Genomic DNA, 26,432 nt, shown 5'->3' on the forward strand with positions numbered 1-26,432 from the left:
TATCATTTCAATAGCAATCCTTTATAGTTCTAAAGATTTCACAATTATGGACTCTTCCAACCCATCAACAGCTATTACACTAGCTTGATATTTGAGATTGTAAAGCCTGCTCCTTCGTGCAAATAAATGGGTGACAAATTCAGGCCTCTTGAATTCATGCTGTCCTCTTTAGCCATTAGACAATGTTCCCTCCCAATCTCCCTCTAGAAAATTGCCCCACCTCATTTGCATCAATGCCATTGTTGACAGACCATGTGGTCTGAAAGTATTCCAGCATACGCTGCTTGAGCTGCTGGGGCAGGCGGTGGACACGGATGAAGTCCTTGAGATCCTTCATGCGGGTATGATACAGGGAACGCCGTGAGTACATGCGTTGAATGATGGCTGTCACATTGCCAAAGACCACGGCATGCATCAGAGCTGAAGCAAAGAGAAGAAATGAGGACAAGCATTTATTTGGATTAGGTGAATGAACCTTCTAATAGGAGCTGCTTTCAACAGTTACAAGACCTGCTTCAAGGAAACCAGCCTTGAAACCTGGCATAAAAGGAATAAAGGTAAAGGTAAAGTTTCCCCCGCACATGCGTGCTAGTCGTTTCCAACTCTAGGGACCAGTGCTCATCTCCGTTTCAAAGCCGAAGAGCCAGTGCTTGTCCGAGGATGTCTCCATGGTCATGTAGCCAGCATGACTAGACGCCAAAGGTGCACGGAACACTGTTACCTTGCCACTGTAGTGGTCCCTATTTTTCTACTTGCATTTTTATGTGCTTTCGAACTGCTAGGTTGGCAGAAGCTGGGACGAGTAACAGGCGCTCACTCTGTTACGCGGCACTCGGGATTTGACCCACCAAACTGCTTACCTTCTGATCGACAAGCTCAGTGTCCTAACCCACTGAGCCACCGCGTCCCTATAAAAGGAATAGCCCTTCATTATTTTTTTTTCTCTCTCTCCTTTCTTTTCTCTTTGCTAATATGGATTACAATTGAGCCCAAAATTTCTGTTGCTAAGTGAAACATTTATTAAGTCAATTTTGCCCCACTGTACGACTTTCCTTGTGCCAGTTGTTAAGTGGATCACTGCGGTTATTGAGTTAGTAACATGGTTGTTAAGTGAATCTGGCTTCCCCATTAACTTTGCTTCTAAGAAGATTGCAAAAGATGATCACATGACCCTGGGACACTGCAACCTTCATAAATATGAGTCAGTTGCCAAGCATCCAAATTTTGATCATGTGGCCATGGGGATGCTACAATGGTTGTAAGTGTGAAAAACAGTCATAAGTCACTTTTTTCACTGCCACTCTAACTTTGAACAGTCACTAAATGAACTGTTGTAAGTTGTGGACTACCTGTAGGATGTTTTGGATTACAGAGGCTTAATTTAATCATGTAGATCCAGGGCTATGATGTAACTTAATAGACCTTCCCTTTCTCATTGCCTTTTTTTCCCTCACAACTGCCCTTGCATAGTTGGAATCATATCTGAGACTTTGGGAGTTGTAGTCCAAATATCTAAGTTGGGAAAGATGGTTTTAGATGCCAGTGCCATTTTTTTCTCCTATTAAAGCATAAGAGAAGAAAAATATTTCCATACACAGGATGTACTTACCACCAATGAGCATGGTGCAGATCGAAAAGATTTTCTCAGCATCTGTGTTGGCACAGACATTGCCAAAGCCTACACTGGTCAGGCTGCTGAGGGTGAAGTACAGGGAGGCAATGTAGGCACTGCGGATGGATGGTCCACCCACAGAGATGTTGACATAAGGGGCCTCAATTCGTTTGCCCAGTTCATGGAGCCAGCCTGCTGGGCACAATGAAAGGTTAATCCTCTTGGTTAGGCAAGAGTTCAGAGTTTATATAGCTAGTGTCATTTTTAAAATTGAAATATAATTTGTTTGGCTTTACCTTAACATAATCTTTTAATTTATTTTTGTTGACATCATCAATGAAAGCTTCTAATAATAAAGGACTGAGTTTACTCATTGCTTTAAGTTCTGGTTTATTTTTTACCATGGTTTGTAGAATTACCCACAATAACTAGCTTTACATATACCAGGCCATGATTCACTTGATTGTGGTTTGTTAGAAAAATAACAATTGTTTGCATTCTTGCAACATGATAAGCTAAATAAATCATATTGATAAAGTCAACATGTGAACACATCCAGAAGTTATACTAAGTATAATAAGGCATCTTAGAACTTGAGATTTATAGGATGAAAGTCTCAGAGGTCTGCCCTAAACAATTTTCTTGTCAAAGCAGAATAGCAAGTTAAATACTAGATCATCAATCATTTTTTTAATTCCATATTTCAATTGATCAAAATGGGTAGGACTTTCATCATAATAAGAAGCTTGGCATGTGGCAGATTTTGACATACACCATGCAAAGTACCATTTTACTCTGTATATTAAATCTTTGATTCTCCAGATCACTCTTCAAAGACTGTATAGCAATAGCACTTAGATTTGTATACCACTTCATAGTGCATTACAGCAGTCTCTAAGCAGTTTACAGAGCCAGCCTATTGCCCCCAGCAATCTGGATGCTCATTTGACCAACCTCAGAAGGATGGAAGGCTGAGTTAATCTTGATCCAGTCAGGATCAAACTCCTGGCAGTGAGCTAAATTATCTGCAATATTGCATTCTAACCACTGTGCCACCATGGCTCCTTTTTTTTTAGCATCATCTCTTTTTTTGCACTGATGAGTCTATTTGATTACTAGGGCAAATGGTGAGACATAAACAAGGGGAAAAGACTTCATATGTTGTCCCTATATCTATTTCTCATCTGGTCTATAGCTAGTTATGAACTAGTTATGAACAAGGTGTTGCTAGTCTCTGGGCTTAGGAGAGAAAGGAAATTTCCTAGTTCTCGCTCCCTGCCTTATACTCTTTAAAATCTGGATTTTTTTTTAAAAAAATGAAAGTTTTCTATTTTCAACAAAAGTATATTCCTTGAGATAATGAGCATGGGTTTTTTAAATGGGATATCCTGCTACTTAATTATTCAATATTCTTTCTGTCTGCCATACAATCCACCTGTCCAAGGTTTGCCAGATAAATAAGGAAACTTGGCCACCAAGCCTTCATTTTAGGATCAGTTCTGTCATTTAATCATCTAAAATCACAAAATATATATGGGTTTTTTTTTAAAGCAAATTGTATAATTATTCCAATTCTGTTCAAATATAATTAATTTGGAAATATTAAGTTCCAAAATTTCTAATACCTCCAATTCCAAACATATACAATTTGCTTTTAACTGGTGGAAAATAAATATTTATAATTATTACATAAAAACATTACATTAAGCTTTAGTTATGATAGCATATTGTTGATTGTGTTCTCGTAAAGTTGTAGAGAATTTTATTCTGGACATTTTATTTAACCATGCTCTAACTTGGCAACATCATTATAAGGCAATACTTCTGAAAGCCAAATCTATTATGACAGCCTTGTTTCAATATTTTTACTCAAAATCAGGGGTCTTCAAACTTGGCCCTTTTATGACCTGTGGACTTCAATGCCCAGAATTCCTCAGCCAGCCTGGGAGCTGAAGTTCACAAGTCATAAAAGGGCCAAGTTTGAAGACCCCTGCTCAAAATGAAGATTTGTTCATGTAGTAATACAAGTTTTTAATGCCAATATTGCATCTCAAATTTTATATGGAATTCCAATTTGGATCACATTTGCTAATAATAACATAACACAACTGTAGGTGAATTTTTTAAGATCTCTTTTAAATGTCCCATGTTATGTTCCAAAGTCTATTATTCTCTTGTTTAACATCTATATGAAGCCACTGGGTGAGATCATCCTTGGCTTTGGGATGAGGTATCACCAATATGCAGATGACACCCAGTTGTTTATCTCCATCCTGAGCCAACCCAGTGATGCCCTCGACGTGATGTCCCGGTGCCTGGAGGCGGTGCGGGTCTGGATGGGAAAGAACAGGCTCAGGCTGAACCCCTCCAAGACTGAGTGGCTTTGGATACCAGCATCTCGCATTGTCCAACATGTTCCATCTCTTTTGATGGGGGGAGAGCTATTGCCCCCCTCAGAAAGGGCCCACAACTTGGGTGTCCTCCTGGATTCACGGCTTAACCTGGAACATCATCTAACCACCGTGACCAGGGGGGCCTTTGCACAGGTTCGCTTGGTGCACCAGTTGCGCCCCCTTTTTGGACCGAGATGCGCTATGCACGGTCACCCACGCCCTTGTCACTTCTCGCCTGGATTACTGCAATGCTCTCTACATGGGGCTGCCCTTGAAGTGCACCCGGAGGCTTCAGCTGGTGCAGAATGTGGTCGCGTGGGTGCTTATGGGAGTATCCCGATACTCCCATGTTACACCTCTCCTGCATGAGCTGCATTGGCTTCCAGTTGCCCTCCGGGTGCAATTCAAGGTGCTGGTAATTACCTTTAAAGCCTTACATGGCTTAGGCTCAGGGTACTTGCGAGACCACCTGCTGCCAATGTCAACCTCCCATCGCCCAGTTTGCTCCTACAGAGTCGGCCTCCTCAGGGTTCCATCAGCCATGCAATGCCAGCTGGTGACCCCCAGGGGAAGAGCCTTCTCTGTGGGCGCACCGACCCTCTGGAATGAACTGCCTCCGGAGCTGGGGATGGCCCCTGACCTTCGATCCTTCCGCCGTGACCTGAACACATGGTTGTTCCAACAAGCGGGCCTGGACCGACCATTGTTTTTAATTTGGTTTTTATTGTGTTAAATTGTCCCGTATTTCTTATATTCATTGTTTAATTCTTTTTTAATGTTTGTATTTTATGTCTCTTAATTTTTATTGTTGTGAGCCGCCCTGAGTCCTTAGGGAGAAGGGCGGCATATAAATGTAATAAATGCTAATCCTAATCTTGGAAACTGGGCAATGCTCTTTGATAACAAAGATTTGTTAGCGCTGTTATAATTTGGTTACAAATTTATCGTTTTTTTTAAAATGAGGAAGAATTCTCCAAATGAATCCTTTGTAAATATGTAGTTTAAACAGGTGACTCAAAATATTAGTTAGATTGGCATTGATCCTGATAATTTATTGTCCAGTGATATGTCATCAGCAGTTCATTGACCATGAATTGATTATGAAAACAAAGGCAATGGGATCGTTCAGTGTAGGAATTAATAGCTAAAAGCCAGTGTATGGTGCTCACCTGCAACTTTGGGAAATAATTATAGGTATACTTTTCAACTCCCTAAATATTTGAAGAGCTTCTATTTTTGTAAATACAGAACATCTTTTTCAAAATCAACTTAAATATGCTATATGGTAGATTGTTAAAAAATTCCCATCTCTCAAAGATTTTATCCCTGTAATGATGCTGATTCTGAAATGGTGGATCATATTTTATTGTAAATTTTTAAGAGTCTTCAGCAGGAAGTTATCTGGGCTGTTAAATATTTAAACCAGGAACATAAAAATTTTCACTTGCAGATTAAAATATATTTACTTATTATATCTTTAAAAGCATTTTATTACTTTTTAAGTATCTTGGTGGTGAACTTGCATAATACTCCTTCCTTCTTCCATTTTCCCCACAACAACCCTGTGAAGTAGGTTAGACAGAGAGTGATTGACTGGCCCAAAGTCATCCAGTCAGTTTTCATGCTGAAGGCGGGACTAGAACTCACAAGCTCCTAGTTTCTTGGCCAGCATTTCAACCATTATACCCAAATGGCTCTCTGTAATCCTAAGATTACAGCAGCAACAGATTGTTGACTATAAAAACATTGGCATTAGTAACAAATTAATGACCTCGGGTTTTAAGTGTATAATATATTCAGTGCTTTTTTTGTAAAAGAAAAAGGTGCCGGAACTCACACATGTCATACAACCTGCCTTGCCTACCCTACAAGGTTCCATCCAAAAAAGGTGCTGGAACTCCGTTCTGAGCGTTCTATGAGAAAAAAAGCCCTGAATATATTATTTATTAAATATTTTACTTGTTATTCAATGTCAAGTTTAGATTATGTTTATAATTTGGGTCCTTTTGACCATAAATAAATAAATAGCAATAAAAGTTGCATCACTATTCATGGGATTCTATGTGCTAGCATGAAGTGTTGTTGATGTTGCTGACATTAAAGTACTTATGCTCCAAAGCTGCTTTTCCCTAGATTAAATCAAATTATGTTGGATACTTGTGCAACTAGATTGCCACAGTTTGGCAAAAGCTTGGCAAAGGTGGTTCCAGCCCAGTGCCCTAAAAATGTTGCATTTCTTTCAAACTCTTTCAAAAGTTTAGATTCTATCCTGCTGAAATACAGAAGGTCCTGGCTATGAATTCTGCGAAGAGATGTGCCTGATTCTGTTTGGTGCAATGCACACAGGATTTGTATGACAAGGGCTTCACAGTCATGCCCTAAGCTCACCAATGTCCCAGGTCACAGGGTCGTTGCTCTCCTGCCGGCCGATGACATACCAGATGCAAGCCATCCAGTGAGCTAGCAGGGCAAACATGGACATGAGTAAGGTCAGGACCATGGCACTGTACTGGGAATAGCGATCTAGTTTCTGGAGCAAGCGGAGCAAGCGCAGGAGACGAACAGTCTTTAACAGGTGTACCAGGTATGTCTGGGAAAGGCAGGAAGAGAAAAACAGATTGACATAAAGGAACAAGCCACTAGACCATTCAGCCAAACCACCTGATCACAAAGATGAAGAAGTGGTCACAGGTCAGTAGCCGCAAAGTTCATGCATAATATTAATCATTAATGTGGTGATTTTGGGTTGATGTGTAAACTCAGCTACTATATTTTTAAACCATAATTTATTGCTTGTCTAAGAAATCATTGACTTGTGGGATCCAAATGACACTTTTCACAGTTTCCAACCCAAGTTCATGTTAAGATGTGCCCAAGCTCTTCTCAGGGGGTGGGTGGGTGGGCATGATGAGTTTATTTCTGGACCAATGGCCCTCACAGCTCTTCCTAGTGGTGTAACACAAATGGTACCACTGGACTAAAGCTAGGTCACCATCATCTGAAAGACAAGGTAAAACTGATAAGCCGTGAATTGGAGAGTAAGATACTGGACATTACTGATCCTCTTTTGTCCTCTGTGTTGTAAGGTTGCCCAGCAATCTCATTAGCCAAGAGGCTGTATTGAAGGCTTAAAGTGCTTGGTCTTAATGGCATGCACACCTCAACATGCCAGCCTAATGAGAACCCCAAAAAGAGATGAAAGTCAAGAAAGAAAGGTGCATCCAAAGAGAAGGAGCTAGGGGATCTCTCATTTGCCAGAAGAAAAGACTCTAAATGGAGTTCAGCTGGAATCAGAACAGTGTCTAGATCTGCTCTGATATTCATCTTGTCAATTCAATGCTGAATTTCAAAACTGTTATGTATTGGGCTCACTTGTAACACCACGTGGTAAGCTGGAGCAGCTAACGGCTCTCCAGCAACTCTGACTCCCCATCTCCAGTGCTGCTATTGGTTGCCCCTAGGTGGCAATGGGTTGCTTCAAACCTATTGGCTGCCGCCTAGGGGCCAAGCTATAAATTGCTGCAGGCTGCAGCCCAATTCTCAGTTCAGATCCTGCAAGCATATAAACATGATCATTGCTGAACTCATTTGCCTCGTCTCCATTCCTGCGCAACGAACTCACTACACAACAAAAATGCTCAACTTTTCTGATTTTTTCCGGGGCTTTGAGGAACATACAAAACTTAGGTTGCAATCATGGTGTAAATATATTGTTAAAGAAGACAATGCCAATTTGCTGACTGGTTCTTGAGAAATTTTTTAAAAAACACCACTCTAACAGATTCTTTCATATGTGCCCAAAACTCACTATATTTCACTAATAGAAACAAGTAGATGGCTGCATACAATATATAGACTGATTCATTCTCCTGTGTACTAATTATTCTGTAACCCAGACAGCTGCACTTGTGAACAAGAGGGAAATGTGAACAGTTCAGAGGAATTCAATTATGCAGAAAAATGTTGAGCTAAAAGCTGACTAGTTTAGTGTGCATGAAACAATAACTGTCCCTTAACAAAATAAAATGGGTCAGCAGGAAGAATGAAGTTTTCTGAAAAAGTGGGTGTGAGGGTGACCCATTCATTATCACCTGAATCTCATTTCAAGAATCATGTTTACATCTTATGTCCAATTATGTACATGTCCTTCTACATAAAGCACACTATGATCAAAGTAAGTCCACTTCTTGTTCAGATAACGTGCTGAGTTAGTATAAAAAGCCTCAGTCTCAACATCTCCCTTGAAAGCAAAATCACCAAAAGTGGGACAGACCTTTATGTCGAGTGGGAATTAGAAAAGAGAGGGCTGCATAGTTAAAATCTAAGCTGGAGGTCTGGGATTTTGCAAGAGTGGTAATTACTATTTCCAATAGGATAACTTCATGTGACCGTTTTTATTTTATTTTCTTTCACAGTAAACTGTCCCAAACCCAGTGGACTTGGGGCAGAACAATAACATTAAATGAGAGGAGAAGGAGGAGCCCAAATCTATACCAAACCTAAAACTTTAATTACAAAAAAGCAAGGATAAAGCCCTTATTAAAACACAAGATAGGCATCAGCAAGCAGCTGTGACTGAAGGAACAGTGAAATAAAAGTTCCTGGCAGACCATATTCCATAAGGTGAGTGCTATTCCAGAGAAGACTATCACCTCTCATCTCTGCAGAAGTGTGAGAGACTTTCAGCAGGCGCTTTATGCATCATGTCTGGCTAAGTAAATTCAACTGTGGCAAGGTGTTGAGAGGTTTAGGTCATTTTTCTCCACACCTGAGACAGTGGTAAGGCTTTACCTTCGCCTTAATGGAAATAGATTTTTCAGCTACTTCTAATAGCAAAATATCTGATGTATATAGGATGCATCTCCCCCAGGACCTCACTTCCACATATGCTAGGCCCGTATCTGAGTCTTTAAAATATAGACTTATCTGTCACATAAACTAATGAGAACTGATTTTTCAACTGAGTTTTGACATAATCAAGTTATCATATTAAAAGGGATGTGTTGGTAAATTCAGGGGGCATAGAGATTTTCGGAATAACCTCTTTCTAAAGGGGACATGAAAGCCATTGTGGAAGGACAAACCAAAAGCTATTGTATCCAGTGAGGGGAGAATATGCCCAATGAGTATGAAATGCAGTGGGCTGAAGGATGGAGGAGAAGAATGAGTGAAGTGGAACATGGCTGGCAAACTGAAAGATCACCTGAGTGAGAGCAGCTGCTTGGCTGCAGATTATCCCTGTGGTAAGAGCTAATAACATGATCTGGTCTTCAAGAGCACTGCAATTAATGTCTGTAAATACAGCATGTTTACTACTGTTGAAGCCTTTAACATGTTCAATGGATTATTTTTTTTTTACTCGTGGCTTACTAGATATTAGACATACTAATTCACACAACAGAAGAATGGATGCTAAAGGTAATGGAGTTGGCAGGCAAAAAATTGACCATTTTAATTAAAGAGAAGAATCCATCTCATTTTGTTTCTAATGGGAAACCATCTCTGGACTTTGTGCTTGAACTTGAAAAACAATGACACTTTAATTTTAGGTTATGTTGACTAGATTGACTTTGTTGTTATAGAAATGGGTTGAAACAGATAGATATGTAAAGCAAAAGATTGAAGTTGTAACTTTTTTTTATTATACTGCATTGAAAAAAGTTGGAAGTCACCACATTCTTCTTTCTTTCTTTCTTTCTTTTTCTTTGCCCTCTTTTCTTTCTTCTTTATTTTTCCTGATTTTTTATTTGCATTTTATCTCATAACAAAAAAACAAAACAAAACATAGAAAAGGGCTCCTCCTTTATATATTTAGGCTAATAAGCAGGCATACACATAGAATGAAGGCTACTGCTAAGCTTGTAAGCCGCCCTGAGTCTTCGGAGAAGGGCGGGATATAAATGGAATTAAAATAAAATAAAAAATATTTTGGCACCTTATCATGTGTAGACCACTTTACAGGAATAACATCTTTGACCTTGTACAATTATAAAGATCTGCTTGGCCATGTGGCTTAAAAGCTGGTGCCTCTGAATGGACTTCTCTTTTTGGAAATTCATCATTTGGCTGGGGCCTTTCTTATGGAGTGCTTTTGCTCATTACCAGGAGCAAATGTAAAGCATTACTCACCACTGGAACATTGAAGGCATAGAGGAGGTCAAAGGGCAAGGCTGCGATTAAGTCCACGAAGAACCATGTTGCCACATAGTGGAGGCAAATTGAACGCTTATTATAAACCACCTGGCCTGATTCACTAACATATGTGGTACGAAAATTCAAAATAATATCTGTCAAAAAAGAAAAAAAAAGGGCACTTACACATTTACCAGTACCAACTCTCCATGACAGCATGTTCTACAGGAAGGAACATTTGATGTGCAGAATAGGAGTACACAGGGCTGTGTAGGATTCAACACCACAAAGCGCTTTGGGGGTAGCTCTTTATATTACTTGCATTTTGCCCAGGATCACATGGCTGTTCTACTGCATTGCCCAACTTGGTCTAGGAAACTCATAAGCAGTAGATGTTGGAGTTTGTGCTTCGGTTTCTAGGAATCACAGCTATATATCTTTGGAATATTAGAATTCTATTACTGGCATATTGAAATTTGCTTAACATACGTTTAATTCTCTGTGAGGTAGAAAATACTCAAAACATGGGGAGTTGTGAAAGTCTGAAGATTCTCTAAAAGAAAAGCCTCACTAAGTCCAACAATATTCTATAGGGACATCCTGGCTGTTTGGGGTAATACTTGAAAGCATTATTCATTGGTCAAACATTGTATATTCCATTACTATGCAGGTATAGGGCTGGTACAAGGCTAGGAGCTGACTGTTCGTTATTCTAGAACAGTGTTTCTCAAACTCAGCAACATTAAGCAAAATTAAGACTACAACGCTCAGAATTCCCATACCCAGTGGGTTGGGAGAATTCTGGGAGCTGAAGTTCATACATCTTAATGTTGTTGAAGAATGTTCTAGAAATAAAGAATACTACATGATTTGGTCTCTGTTCTAGGAATGTTGATGCCCATTTCACATGTCTGCTCAGGTGTATCCCTTTCATCCCATTGTTAATATATATTTGACTCCCCCCAACCCAGTCTTAAATCCTTACCGACAATGAAAAGCATCTCCACTACAATGTCACTGACGATGGTGCTGCGGGCAGCTGTCAAGCTGTCCTCAGCGTCAGTGAAGCAGACATTGTAGGGAACAGTTACTGCCACATAGAAAGTAGCCAGGAGGATGAGCCAGTCCCACAGGGCTTTGAAGATGCTATAGTGAAGAAGGATGAAGCGTGACTTCTGTACATAGGCCACTTTGTACTCTGGCACTGAGGGCTTGTTTTCAAAGACATCCTGAAAAGGACAAGAGAGAAAATGCAGTTTCAGCTATCATCATTATCATCATCATCATCTCCTGAGAAGCCTCTGGGTTGGGGGCGGGCTGTCTTACAATAGGCACTAGGCTGAAATCAGCAGTTTTTGCAGGGAAGACATCTTCCTAATCCTGCTGAAAAATAGCCCCTGGGAATGTCATTGTGTAATAATGTCATTCTCTGGAGTGGCTGGGGCCAGCTCTGCTTAATAAGATTTTGTGTGAGAGGGAAAATAGGAGAGAGAAGAGGAGGAATAGAAGGACAGGGCGGTATATAAAACAAAAGGACCCCCCCCCCACACACACACACATTGTAGAATGAGGTTACCTAGTCTTCAGCCTCAGCATTCCTAAACATAGTTTTTGGAAAGCTTGGGAACAGCAGCCAGAGTTCCTGCAGAAGCTGTACCAAAGTGTAATTTCTATTGTATGAAAAAGTCAAAACAATGTGATGCATAGAATATAATCCTATTGTCTTTTGTGAGTTTTATGTAATATAATTTAAATGAATTAACTTTAGTTTTTGTCTTGGATGTGTCCACTTCTTTGTCTTGTCACCATTTCTTTTGTCATTAACATATGAAAAGTGTCATACCACATTAGAATGATTCCTCCCAAAATCTCTGAATTCTCTTCCTTTTATAGTGGCATGAGTGTTTGTGAGTCAATAGGCTTACAATTGGTGGAGACACAAAGGTGGTTCATGACTCATATTACTAATTCATATATAGTAAGTTCTTCCTATGTTTCAAGAAAAACTGCTAAAGTAATAAACATTTTTTTTTGAAAACTAGACATATGCACAACTCGGAATATGAAATTATTGTGAAACAAAATGTGAAATTATTAAAATCAGAAAAAAGTTAAAACATTTTGAGTATCTCAGGAAACAAAGCACTTGACATTAGTCCCTGACTTCCTCATTTTTCATTTCAGATTGGATAGCAATCCATGCTGATTGCTACTGACCAGCTACTTGGTGAAAGATTGACAAAAGACCCCATCAGGGGAAAAAACAGAATAAAAATCTCAGGCAGCTCTAATTGAAATAGCACTTCATTCTTATTCTGAATTCACAGATCTAACACGTAGGACAAAGAACTATTTTTTCATATTTTTTTCTATTAGCAAGTAGTTATTACCTCCCATTATGGCCAAGGAAGAGGCAAAACTCAGTCCAAACAAGCACTGAAAGGTTTTTCAAAAATTATCACGCTGATTTGATGAACATAGATGAGCACAATATATACACTCTGAATAAGTTCCAGTGTCCTGTTGATGTAGATTTTTCAGAAGATTTTTAAAATGAGGATTCATTTCATCTATTAAATCCTAAAGCTAGACATCAGCAGGGCACACAAGAGCATGAACAGAGAGAACACACAACCTCAGCAAAACAACTCACCAACATTTTACTGACAATCTTCATACAGCTTCTAAGCACTGCCAGCACCTATGTTTGAAGCACAGAAATTCTCACACCTGCACACAACTTTGCATTTACATGCTTTTTTACAGGCAAATATACTCACAGTATGCATATTTGCAAGTACATGCAAATACACTTCCATAAAGTTCAACTTCCCCATAGCAATTAGGAAAAAAGTCTCTTAGTTTCCAGGCAAACAGGAATGGCATGAAACAATTAAAGCAGTTTTCTCTTCTGTGGTCTGCTGGCCAGAGCATTCCTGCTGTGCTGGATGTGGTACCTATGATGTGCATCCTTTCTGACTTAGCTGAATTAGCGAGTAAGCCAAGCAACAACAACACTGGACATGTGCAAAAGCAAGAGTGGTAGTGGCTGAATTCTACTGCAACCTAGCATGGTTCAGAAACCAACAGAAAGACATCTAGATGAGCCCCATGAGGTCTTCATCCAGAGGGAGCATGATATAGATGCTCCTAAAAAGACTGCTAGAGATATATCTAAGCAAATCACATGAAGCCTCCTCCCTCTCCTATGCATCTCTCAGATGACACGAGCCATTGTTCAAATAAGCCAACAACTGGCTGTGAGTTTAACCCAAGTTAGTGTGTGTCTGCCTGTGCTTTGGAGGTGGATAAAAAAGACCAGCTCTCAGAAGTAAGTCAAGAAAGCCCACCAATGGGAGTTTCATCTTAAGGAAGTCAAATTCCTTCACCATTTCAGCTTAATAAATGATAGAGTGTCATTGCCTGCCTTGAAGAAAACTTTACACCTTGCACTATTGATTGGTAAACAATGTGATACATTAATGCCAAGTCTGATTACTCAAAACAGGAATGGGTCTATCATTTGGCTTTTCTTGGTTCATTTAGACAGGACAGGACAGTTTATAATGTGAAGACTTAAGGAGACACATATACATGTACCTTGCTGAGTCATCTATGACCATTTGTTGCTCAAGTGGTCACATGACAGCTCATTGGGTCAGAGGAAGTAGGTTTCAGGACAGATGAAATCCAATTTATCTGGTCTAGCATTTCCCTTCACTTCATTTTCCACTGAAAATACTCAGCAGTCTAGCCCTGAATTTACCATTTAGCAAAATAACTGCTTGCTTAGGCCATCAAAGGAAGGGGACACCACAGAGTCCCCCCCCCCGCTCTGATGCCTTTAATTCTTTTGCTGCAACAACTGACTTTAGTCTAAGTGTTTATAATTGTCCTTATTTGCTGTGTTGACTTTAATTTGCATTGTTTTCTTCGGCATGGTGAGCATCTAAAGTTTATAAGCTTAGTTTGAAGGTGTTTTAGGTATCATATTGGTTTCTCTCTTATGATATGAAAAGTTGCTTCTATCAAGAGTTACCATTGCTGATATGTGCCCTAGGACATCAGTTGAACTTAGACTGACCCTGCAGTATTCATATGAGATTTATCTATAAGAGTGCTTTGTGATACCCTTCATGTCTTGAAAGACCTTGAAAATGAAAAATCCCAAACCAGGTTGTTCTGATAAACAGGTGTTCTGTATAAGCAACATTGCGGAAGACAATAAAACAGAAGTTAAGAGTGCATTGCACTCTGTTGTCTCTTTTCAAAAATAAGACATTCAAAGCAGTTGATACATCATGTTTTGGACATCCCAATTAAAAATAATGAGCGAGAATCCACATCAAAGCAGATCAGTTTAACTTTCTGTGCAGTCTGAGTGAACAAGATACATTTAATTCTAAACTGAGAAAGGAATTAAGATCCAACTCCTGAGTTAAAGCACTGTTGTCAACAAATCTGAATTTTTCTAAAGCTTGGAATATTAAATATTAATAGAAGTGCATAAGATTCCTTAATAGTGGCCCAGCATGCCAATTTCCTCTATTGTTTAAGGCAGGGGTCTTCAAACTTGGCCCTTTTATGACTTGTGGACTTCAACTCCCAGAATTTCTCAGCCAGGCATGCTGGCTGAGGAATTCTGGGAGTTGAAGTCCACAAGCCATAAAAGGGCCAAGTTTGAAGACCCCTGGTTTAAGGAAATCACTGATGAATGGTCCAGAGTATTTAGAACAGAGGTTTTTTTTCTTTAAACAGAAGGAACCATTTATACAAAATGCAATATATTTGCCCACACCTAGCTGGAAAGAGATGAGTGAGTGTCTGCAATAAAGAAATAAAAGACTAGAAATAGTCTGAGAATTACAAATAACATTTTGCTCTGGAAATCTATACCTTCTAAGTGTATTTAGCTGCTTCCTCTCTAGGAAATTTGATGGAGGCAGTATATTTCTTACTAGTGAGGAGAGTATATTATCTGTCTCTTCATTGTTCAGCTTGTATATATGTAAATAAAGTCAAATATAATAAGCTATTTAGGCTGCCAGAGAGCTCTCGTCTTACAAAAGGAACAAAGGAAATGAGACATTCTGGAAAATTTAAATATTTTTAACTACATATGTAATATTTTTCTCTCATACACTTTTTGTCCCTTCTATCTTTTTCTCTTAATTTCTCAATTTCTTGCAATATATTTTTAAACAAGGAAAAAGAAAATGCAGTGGGTTATATGAGTTTGAAGTACTATAGTTGCAGGTTACCATAACTCATCAAAATCTAGTCACTGGCCATCACTCATCTATGATAAGAAGGAAAACGAGGGAGAAAAAAAGGAAGGTGTAAATACCAAGAGGTTACTTCCATAGTAATAATGTTCAGCATTTCTTTTTTGTGTAGCTGCCAATCATCTCACATTACAACAAGCATCTGAATATGTCTCATATATGAAAATCAGAAGGAAACAGGTTGTTCTCCTCCTACTTTTTCTACTACCACTCTAATACTTTGGAGGCCACTTTCTTTTTCAATATTCTCTTCCAAAACTCTTCAACGTGTGAAAACATGTGCACATCCCCTCACTGTGGATGAGGATCAGGACATCCCCTGCACAAGAGCAAAGGCAAGCCACCATTATCAGCTTAGTATAAGTAAACACAGATTTTCTCATGGTAGAAAAGGGAGTTACCCAGCTTGTAGCTGGAATAGATATCTGCCTGCGCAGCTGCTTAGGCAGTTCTTCAACTAACTCTCCTCCCTCCCAACATCCAAGCACCACCACACTTCCCTCAAACAGATCAAAGCCTTTTAATCTGTCCTGGTCTCAGATCAGGAGGGAGCAGCTGTCAAGGACTTCTGAGTAGGAAATGAGAAAAGCAAAAATCTGGATTGTTAGGTGCACAGGATGATTTTCTAGCAGCTACCAGAATCTACCCCAGAACATCCAGATGTATCTGGATGCACCCCAATTACATGGCCAGGTAGCATGTCCATTTCTCTACACGTAACTTAGAAACAAGCAAGACCACCTCCATTCTGCACAACAAACTCTGCTGAAAACAAGAAACAAGCTGCAGAAAGGAAGCTGAAAAATGCTGACTTTGCAATTTGCAGAAGACTTTTAAGAGGAATCCCTATGAAGCTCCTTTAATATTGAGACGGATGGCTTCTCTTTACAATGAATTGCTTTAGCTGTACACGTTTCAGATAAAATGCTAGCAGAGCGTAAAACACTTTTACAAAATGAGTCTTACTGCTATTAACCACATAACAGACCTTGTGGTCACCTCGGTTTATATCTCTCAATTCATATCTCTTTGGAGATAGTATGGGAGTGGCCTTACATTAAAAGCTGTTAAGTCTTTAAAGAGAATTGCCCTCCCCATCAAAATATTCTCTGTGCCAGATGATCTATAGTGCTGAACAGAGACTGCAAGCTGTACTCTCATGAGCATCAAAATCTGCAAGATGGCAAGTGGTATGTTGTGAACAAAGTCCTACCCCTATGTATATTCAGCACATTCATGAAAATGGTGGGGCTTGGATTGCAATGCCAAACATGCCATCCTGCAGATTTTTGATACCCACTGTTCCACAGACACTGCACTATCCTGGAATGTCCTCTCATTTTGGCAGTGGGTGATTCTAAAGAGTTGAACCACAAAGTCCACAAAGAAATTTTGGATATATGCTAATGGAAAAAACTATGTGACTATCATCATAACTATAGTTGAAAAAGCTTAATCCTCTCCCTTGCCCAGAAATAAGGGGTAAGAATGTAGGGGATATCTTTACACTGTTTATCTTCATCTCTGTCCCTTCCTTCTTGTTGAACTGCCTGGTGAGATGGTGCAAAGCATTCCGCCCTTGTTTCCTGGCCACCCACAAGTGGGAGCTCCTTGCCTTCTTGCAGTGATACTTTTCTGGAAAAAAAAAGAGTAAGACTAGAATCATGGTACCAATTATCAGACAGGAAGAGCTTGTATGTGGTGGTTCTTTCAACTTAGCCATTCTAACTTGCTTCCCTTTTCAACCAGAACTATCATTGTTGTTTGCTCTCACTACCACATTCTAAAATGCTGATTTCAGAATTTTATCTGTCTGTCTGTCTTGTATCTCCTGACCAGCTCTTCCTATTACTGAGAATTTCTATCAAGTGATTTGTGAAGGGTTCGCACAGCTGCTAGCCCTAGGGCATCTTTCTAAGTGAAAGAAACAATTCAGGAAAGAGAATTATCATACAAGGTTTCTCAATAATTATCAATAGTTAAACTAGAACTAGATCATCTTCTCAAAAAGAGATGGCTGAGAAAGAACATTTATTTTATGTATTACATACATATTACGTATGAGCTAATTACCATGTTTTTCATAGCAGATCTCTAAATGCAAACATAAGATAAATGTGACTACTATGTCTATTAAACCCAATGTATTATTGAAAATAGGTATCTTCCTTGAAACTATTTTAGTTAATCCACCCTTGTTGATAAGGACCTGTATGCTGATTACTGATGGCTTTACTTCTTCCTCTGATATAGGGACTTCTTTGATTTAATCTAATCAAATATTTGTTTGGCTAGCATATTCTAATGGAGTTTCAGTAAAAAAACACCTGTTAACTCAGTTGTCTTTCCAAATTGTTCTTCTGACTAGCCAATCAAAATATATATTCTGAATCTAGAATTTCCACTATTGCTTTCACTGGGGAGATGTGTATAGTTCTGAACACTTAAGAATTTCAGTCTGGGAATATTTTTAGAAATGTGTACTTTAATGAAGCCTTTAACAGCAGTTTCATGCCTTTTTGTTTAGTTGCAAAATAACAGGGAAATCAGATTAAATGATTTACCAGTAAGCATTTGCAAAGGTTGCATGGACTGAAAACAGGCTGATTATTTCATTATATATTAATTCAGCCCCCTGCTCCTTGAGCCTGTTGTTTTTCCTCCAAACATCCTCACCTTCCCTTTTTTCACTGAGATGATTCTTTCCGTGACTCTTGGTAATATCTTTGAAGGAGAAGAGGAAAAGGACCACCTCGCTTTTCTCATTCTTGATAGGGACAATGTCCAGCAGGCACCAAAAGGCTGTTCCTAAACCAAAGAGGAAAAGAAAAAAAATGATCTCATGCAATCATCTGTCTTCAAGGGTCTTTGTCCAGTCCACCAGATCTGACAAAGCAGGCACACTCCAGATCCCCTCTGATAAATATTGTCATCTTGCAGGGCTGAGGAAGCACGCCTTCTCTGTTATGGTGCCTACCCTATAGAACAGGGATTCCCTCTCAAATTCAGAGGCCTGAACTCTCTTCGACTTCCAGAAAGCAATTAATATTTGACTTCTGCTTCAGGAAGTAGAGTCAGGAGGAGGTTAAGGGAACCTGATATAGACTTGATTGTGAAATTGCAGTACCTTATAGTGGTTTTTCTTCCAAATGTTGGATTTGTTTTTCTTTTGGAAACTGATTTGACAATATCAATCCCCATCTTATATGCTAAATATTGCGCTGAATTGTGATTACTCAAAGCAATCTTTAGTATATAAGATGGGCATCCATATCCATACTTCTGAATTTAAAAATATTGTAGTTGCAACTGATCTTATTTCAAACACTGGAAAATAATCCAGTAGATAAATAGACACAATAACAATGATACATCTTTTTCTTTTAAGCATTTTTATTAAACCAGTGGTCAGGTCTTTTTTAAACATCTATACATATATAATTTTTATTAATGAGTTTTAAAAACAAAGATTAAAAACATACATGAGAAGAGCTGGTGGCAGAGGTATATGGCTCACTCATTTACAATTATTAGAAAGATTTAAAGTAGATGAAAGAATTTATAGATTTGAATATTGTAAGACTGAGTTTGAAATGAAATTGTGTAAATATTAAGAATATGTAATTGCTAAAATCTGCAACAGAAGAAGAAATGCAAGAATATGTAATAAAGTAGGCTACAATGTTTGGTTATAATATACAAATGGAACAATAGGAAAAGGATTTAAATTTACACTGTGTTATAATCGTAAAGAGAGTTTATATAAAATGATGTACCATTGGTCTGTGTCATCAGTAAAAATGTCTAGAATGTATAAAGGCACTTCAAATTTACACTGGAATTTTGCTGTTGTACATGATAACTGCAGTTTGATTACTTCATGCACAAAGAAAGATTCAACATTATGCACAATAGAAGAATGGTTGGTAAAGATGATAGAACTTGTTGAGCTAAATCAACTTTTTAATCAGAGAAAAGACAATGCTATATCTGTGTTTATAGCTAATTGGACATTTTGGATAAATCAGAAAAAATGAACTTATGATTTATGACTTTGATAGAACAGATTATAGAAAAAAGATGTGTGTTGTGGCAATAGAGTAAGAGCTAAAATTATAATTGTACTTATAGCTGCTGCTGCAAAAAATTGAAAACTATTTCTTTGATTCTTTTTTCTTTCTTGTTTCTATTTTTCTTTTTTCCTTTCTTGAATTTTTAGCTTTCTTTTTTATTTCTTTAATTTCTCCCTTTTCCTTGCTTTGTTTTATTTTGTTAGTTTTTAAGAGAGGGGGAGAGGGAGAGGCTTAGGTCTCTGGAAACTTGTAGCTACTTGGAAATCTAGTTGGAATCAATCTTTTAGCTGCCGTTAAAGGTCTGTTTTATAGGCATTTGATGACCTCCTAAAATATACATTACAGAATAATGGCTGCCAATAAAACTGAATCTCTGTCTGCCTTTCCAGATGTTTTTTTGTCTGTAATTCCTTTCAAACCCAGCCAACACTCTAATGACAATGGATTATGGAAGCTGTAGTTAAAACATCTGGAGAGGAGCATCCTGCTGATCTTTTGCATATATCCTTCAACTCCAAATATAGCACAGAGGTGAAATAATCATTGCTTTTGGCACCGGGATGGATTAAGAACAGCCACACTGAGAATTCATTTCAGAGGTTTGTAAAGCCCAAGCTGCTTAGTGGCTTTGTCATTTAAGAAGCCACAAAACGCATCATCTCAAATTGCCTCTAAAGAACATGGGTATCCTGGGTTCACGTTGGAACACTGTTTTAGCATTCCACTGGAAATACTTCCAGATTGCTTCCTACTGTTGTGGGGAAAACCAATTAATTGTGCATTCTGCAGTGCTCTATTATACTCCAGGACACTGTGTATTCTTCCATTTAAATAATCCACTTAGAGCATCTCTCCAATTTTGTCATCTAAAAGGATTTAGGTTCTACAGAAGCCTCCCAATATCAGTAGAAAGGAGCTCCGTCACGAGGGATTTGTCTTCTGGCTTGCATTCCCAGGCTCACACATGGAAGCTCCCATAAGCATTAATCAGACAGCTGATCTTTAATGGGATGTTCCAGAGGTGGGCAATGGTTATGGAGCTCCTGAAGGCAAGCTTGTGATCTAATGCAGCCTCAGTGGGAAAGGGAGGAAATTAAATTTTAAAATCCACCAAAAGAAAAAGAAAAGTTCTGGAAACCTTACTTCCACCTCCAATTTTGGCAATCTTATGTTCTGCTTTGGATGCACTGTGGTTTCCTTGACAATCCATCTTTTATGGCAAGCCATCTTTAAATTGCTCTGCCCTTCAGTGTTTACAAATCATTTCCCTATCCATCTTCCCTCCCATTCTACAGTTCTACAACTTGTATAGATTGGATTACTAAAACCTTCTTCTTATTATTTTTTTAATCTCTGGCAGGTTACCAGCAAAAACAGTATATGGGATTTCAGGCAGACTTACAGAGTAGAAACTTTCCCTTTAAAATGTGAAGGCTAATGTTCTGAATATCCTCAAGCAGGTAACCACTAACTATTTCTGCAGTTACAAAATTCATACAAAACAACATGCTGGGCTCTTATTTTACATATAGTAAATAAGGAATTCTGCACCTCTGGATTCATGGCAAATGTGTAGGATATATCAGATAAAGCTTTGACCTGAATGCCCTCAGGTTTTGTCCTGAAACCTGCTGTTGTCATATCCTCTGGAGTCACATTCTGAAGGAGAAGAAAGTCACATGAAAGGGCTTTCCCAAAACTCACCGCCCTTCTTGTAGAAGCAGACTTCTGTCTGGTATTCCTGCTTTCCTTCCAACACTTTCTCAATGCGTTGCAGAACTGCCTCACTCGTCTCACTGCCATATAGGAAACGGCAGCTGCAGTTTTTCTGCATGACTTCTGTTCGGGCAAAACCAGTAAGGTCACAGAATCCATCTGAGCAATAGACAATGGGGAAGCCACGATGTACTTGAGCGTTGGCCAGAAGAAAGTTGCTATCTGTGAAAGGCACAGAAGAAAGAATTTGACCCTGAATTAATATGTCAACTTGCAACTTAAAAGAGCCTTGGTGGAGCAGTGGGCTAATGACTCCTTAAGTAACACCAGCTGCCTGCAATTAGTGCAGGTTCGCATCCCACCAGGCTCAAGGTTGACTCAGCCTTCCATCCTTCCGAGGTAGATAAAATGAGGACCCAGATTGTTAGGGGCAATTAAGCTGACTTTGTAATAATGCCGCTGGGGTGTGTGTGAAAGCCCTAATAAGCAGGCATATACATAGAATGAAGGCTACTGCTAAGCTTGTAAGCCACCCTGAGTCTTCGGAGAAGGGCGGGATATAAATGTAGTAATAATAATAATAATAATAATAATAATAATAATAATAATAATAATAATAATAATAATAATAATAATAAATAGCTGAGATATCAAATGTTAGTAGTAATTTCAGTCCTAGATTGTTTCATGGAATGCTTTCTTCCAACAGGAAGATACCTAAGGAACCCCATTTCCCAAACCCACCGCCAGTATTGACTAGGTAAAGAGTACACATCCTATCATCAATATATCATTTCTGATGTTATTGTTTCAAAAGCCATAAAATGTTTGTGATGAGAGGAGATGAAAGACATTTATGGGTGCATGAAAGTGCCATAGGCAACTGCACCAAATGTCTTAAGACTGCCTTTTAGAGGTGTTCTCCAGTTGAGGTCAACTTTCTTAATCCCTACCCTATACTTCTGGAGGGCAAAACATTAGAAAAGTCTATCTTAAGAACTGCTTCCAGCCATATATTTCATTAAAGCATGTAAAAAAAATCCCACCTCTTTGAGCACAAATCACCTCTTTGAGCACAAATCAGGGCTTCCACGGAGAAGAGGCAAAGAAATCAAGAGGGTGGCCACTAAAGACTAATCCCTTTTTTAAAATATGCACCACAAGTTTAAAAAGTGGGGGCAAGGCTTCAGTTGTGTTGTTTCAGCCACTATCTTGACTTTTTGTCCCCCTGCAGATCACCTTGATTTTTTTATTGTCCCCTACTTTCGCAAATGTATAATTAAAAAACCTATTTTTTTTCCCAACACACAAAGCCAGGTTCTCATCCCATCTTTGCTCTTCAGTTCCTCCCTGGATAATACAATGGGGACACAGACTAAATAATATTTGCCAAGTATTGAGACTCACTGCAATTCTGTATCAGAAAGCTACATGTATGATGTGGCAACATCATCCCACATTTCATTAGAGACCCTTTTCCCACTGAGTTCCGCATTTTTAAGGTCAGAATGAAGGAAAGTCTCTGCTGCTATTTCTTTCTTTCTCATGGAATTAGAATTCAGTCCTGTTTTTGTTGTGTCACCTGCTTAGTGGTACTCCCAGCTTAGAGAGTCTCCTCTGTGCTGGTTGGTCTCTAGAGGGCTTTTGAAAGCTGACTAAATCTTTTTTGTTTACGTTGGACATTTTGTCTCTCTGCTACTTGATGATGTTGAGGCTTTGCACTAGTACACAGAACATTGTCAATGCCAGCTGTAGCTGTTTCTTGAAAAATGGCCCTATAATCAGTGATGGGCAGCTGATATTTCCTAAAAGCCTTATAATTATACTTCAACAAGACATTGTGGAAATTAACAAGGTTGCTATTGCATGGTGTTTAGAATTTTAGTCTGTAGAAGTGATATTATAGAAATTAGTCCTGACAAAGTACTTCAGAATGTCAACCAGTTCAGGGCTTCTGGTCTTGACAGCCTTATTTAGCAAAGAAAAGAAACCACAGGGAAAGATTGTTGGGAGTTTGGGAGTATGATGTCACCAGAACAGAGATAATACCCAGTGCAATTTCTCTCCAAGGAAAAGCTTTAACATATCGCAAAGGCCACTGGTCTTGATAAAAACTGGTGTTATTACTCTTGTAAGTTTCAGCTTGCATGCTATAATATGCTTTGATGGTTTAACAGACATGTTTTGCTACCAAAATGAAACAGGGCAGCAGACTTTTAATAGTATTAATGGCAGCCCAGTGGCATGGAGATAGATAATCAAATAAGGGATCTATCTATAACTATGACAGTTCTCTCCTTCTGGGGAAATAGCAATTAAAGAAGGGATCATCATTCTCTGGAATGCTCATAATGGACTTTTTTATTTTCAGGGTGACTTCCGATCCTCACCCAGGAAATCTGCTTTACACACATACACAAACAAACAAACAAACAAACAAGTCCAAGGGTACATCCTCCCAGGCCTGCCCTAATGTAAGTGTCTTTGAATGTCATGGCTAGAGTCTGAAATTCATGGTGTTATTGGGAGAAGGGCATTCCCAAGATGAAACTGTATATTCTTTTACTTCAAAAATTATCCAGCCAGCCTGCTATATTTTTGCCCCTACCTGTTCATTCTACTGATTGAAGTGCAAAGCTCTATCCTGATTATCAGTAAACTGAAAGTTTCATTAACAAACTGTAAATAGTCAATGTGATTAGCTCTCCCCTGGATTGTGTGAAAAACTCCCCTGCACTATGAATAAAAATGTAACTGCTTCTAGGTTTGCCAAAATTCAAAATATCCAGAAAGCTCAGAAGTGGGAATAGAAAACTGATGTCTTTCCCAATATTTCCACCCAATATGGCCAACAGCATGGTTGGTGGAAGTAAAGTATTGAACACAGAAAACACTGACAAAAAACATTTTATTTTTAATATTTAGTGTATAGTACTAAATCATAGCCCCAAATTTAGCGGCACATTGCATTACTAAAATCTAGAAGCACGAGGAAGAGCAAGTTTCAGAAGCCAAGAACAGACATGCTTCACTCTCCAATGCTCTAATGCTTAGTAGTGGTACAATAGAATAGATCTGTTCTATCACCATTATACTAGAATTAAAGTAGAACCAGAGTCCAGCCCTGTATTCTGTCTTCTATGCTAGTCTCATAATAGGGGGCAAGGAACACCCATAAGAAGGCCAGGATGTATTCCATGCACATTTTCAGCTTTTGCACATTTCCTCCACACAAAGGGCTTGGAAATGTATTTGAAACGATGGACATAACCTCCCAACTGAGCAGAACTCAGATTTATGATTTTTCTTCTGCATTGGGCAAAAAGGTTTCCCTCCCCATTCTACGTTAACCCAGTTGGAGTTTTACTCAAGGTCATCTCAGGTCAGGGCTTGGATTAACTTGGGAGGGGCTAAGTGTTTCTGTGTGTCTGTCAAAACATAGTTTGCATCTGTAGCTAAGTCTAGTATTTGGCTTCCAGACTGCAGGATTAGGGGATGCTTAAATGGTTCCGTATTAAAATATCTACTCTCCATGGTCCTGAATATCTTGCTTCCATTCTCTCGCTCTTTTGCTCTCTCTCCACATTGAAAGACTAGCTTCCTGTGTAAGTACAAGAACTGCAGCCCATAAGCTTTGCTTTCAAGAGAATCCTAATGAACCTTTTGGCTAAATAACTAACACTGAAGTTCTCCCAATAGTCTAGAAATATTTTTGGGGATCAAAAAATTATTTTACCATGACTGTTCTAATTCTTTTTTTCCAATTGCATTTTCAGCTGTAATAATGAACTAGGATACAAATAAGGAACTAGCAGCTGTTCAGTTTTGTTTGAGGCATGAGATATCACTGCCAGTCCTTAAAACAGTGACTTCCACACAGTTAAATAATGTTTTATGCTTCAGATTTGTAGAATTGATAATAGACTTGTAAGTAGTTAAGGCACAAGTTTTTTCCTTTATATTTTATAACCTTGTAACAAATAAAAGCACAGAAAGCTCCTTTGAGTTCACCTATAGGTGAAAACTGAATGGAAGCATAAGGTTGAGAAATAGGATGGATGAGAAATAAGATAGATGAAATTATAGGATGGATGAATTTATAAGTGAAATATCTTCATTTTAGTTGGCCTTAGTTAGATTTAGGCATCAGATTCTATAATAGAGCACAGAGACCAATAATGTTTGGAATACAGGGTGTTATGTTTCAGGAAATGGGGGAAAAGCCCCAGATCAACTAACTCGATCTTATCTAATAGAGAAATGTTCACCAGTGAAATGAAAATAATGGAACTTTGGGGAAAACTGCCCATATCATCTTGGTATCCGTTATTTCATGAAAATACAGAGATATAGAACTATAGATATCTGATTTAACAATAACACATGTGAAAACAGTGGCCTCAGCAGGGCAAAAAAGGCAGAATGTCAAAAGCAGCACTGCCACAGAAACTTGTGTATATGCAGTGTGACATAACACACATGTACAAAAGGAGTGGAGCATGATGACAGCAGAAAGCTTCTGCAGAAGCCCTTGTACGAACGTTTGTGATCTTGATGATCACAAACTCAACTTCAGTGTTTCTCAACCTCAGGAACTTTTAAGATGTGTGGGTTTCAACTACCAGAATTCCTCAGCTAGGAAGGGATAGCTGGGGAATTCTGGGAATTGAGGTCCACACATTTTAAAGTTGCTGAGATTGAAAACTCTACACGAGCAGCGTAGAACATGAGACAGCTGTCAAAAAAGGAAAGTAGAATCTTTAGGTTGCTTTATGATGACTCAGAAGCTAGTTTTTGATTTATTGGAAATAATCGCACCAAACTGATCTCCACTAGTCAAACCTCACGGGAATATTGTAACACATATTAAAAGGATGTAGACAAACTGAAACATGTTTGGGAGGGGGGAGATCTGTGAGGAACATTTGAAGGACCCGAGTAACTTTTATTGAGAGAACAGAGATTAAAGGGAAACATGATTTTTCTTCCAACAGAGTATATGAAAGGTATGGGTATTAGTTAAATGTTAAGAAGCAGGTCTTAGTTGAAGAAAAAGATGATAGATTAATGTTAATGTTCTTCAAGCAGAAGCTGGGTTACCATTGGTGATGCTGTTGCTTTGGTCCTTGCCCTAGATCAGTGTTACTGTATTGACCTTGGCAACTTAAAATTTGTGGACATCAACTCCCAGAATTCACTCAGCATGCTGAGAAATTCTGGA

The 26,432-nt window shown here is 38.7% G+C and overlaps 2 protein-coding genes across 2 annotated transcripts in view; one reads left to right on the forward strand and one right to left on the reverse strand.

Annotated features, from left to right (window-relative positions):
• The window catches only part of CISD3 (CDGSH iron sulfur domain 3), a 293,184-nt gene that overhangs the window by 157,148 nt on the left and 109,604 nt on the right, over positions 1-26,432 (forward strand). The gene's annotated exons all lie outside the window — the stretch shown is intronic.
• Positions 1-26,432, reverse strand: part of KCNH4 (potassium voltage-gated channel subfamily H member 4) — a gene marked incomplete at both ends in the record, with an annotated part of 82,483 nt that overhangs the window by 49,238 nt on the left and 6,813 nt on the right. Inside the window, 8 exons of the mRNA XM_083378972.1 lie at positions 221-420; positions 1,610-1,804; positions 6,394-6,595; positions 10,135-10,292; positions 11,123-11,366; positions 16,930-17,057; positions 18,099-18,230; positions 21,200-21,433. Coding sequence (XP_083235098.1) covers positions 221-420; positions 1,610-1,804; positions 6,394-6,595; positions 10,135-10,292; positions 11,123-11,366; positions 16,930-17,057; positions 18,099-18,230; positions 21,200-21,433 — 1,493 coding nt within the window. The remainder of the gene's footprint in view (positions 1-220; positions 421-1,609; positions 1,805-6,393; positions 6,596-10,134; positions 10,293-11,122; positions 11,367-16,929; positions 17,058-18,098; positions 18,231-21,199; positions 21,434-26,432) is intronic.

This window comes from Vipera ursinii, assembly GCF_947247035.1.
Source record: "Vipera ursinii genome assembly, chromosome: Z".
Classification (NCBI taxonomy): Eukaryota; Metazoa; Chordata; class Lepidosauria; order Squamata; family Viperidae; genus Vipera; species Vipera ursinii.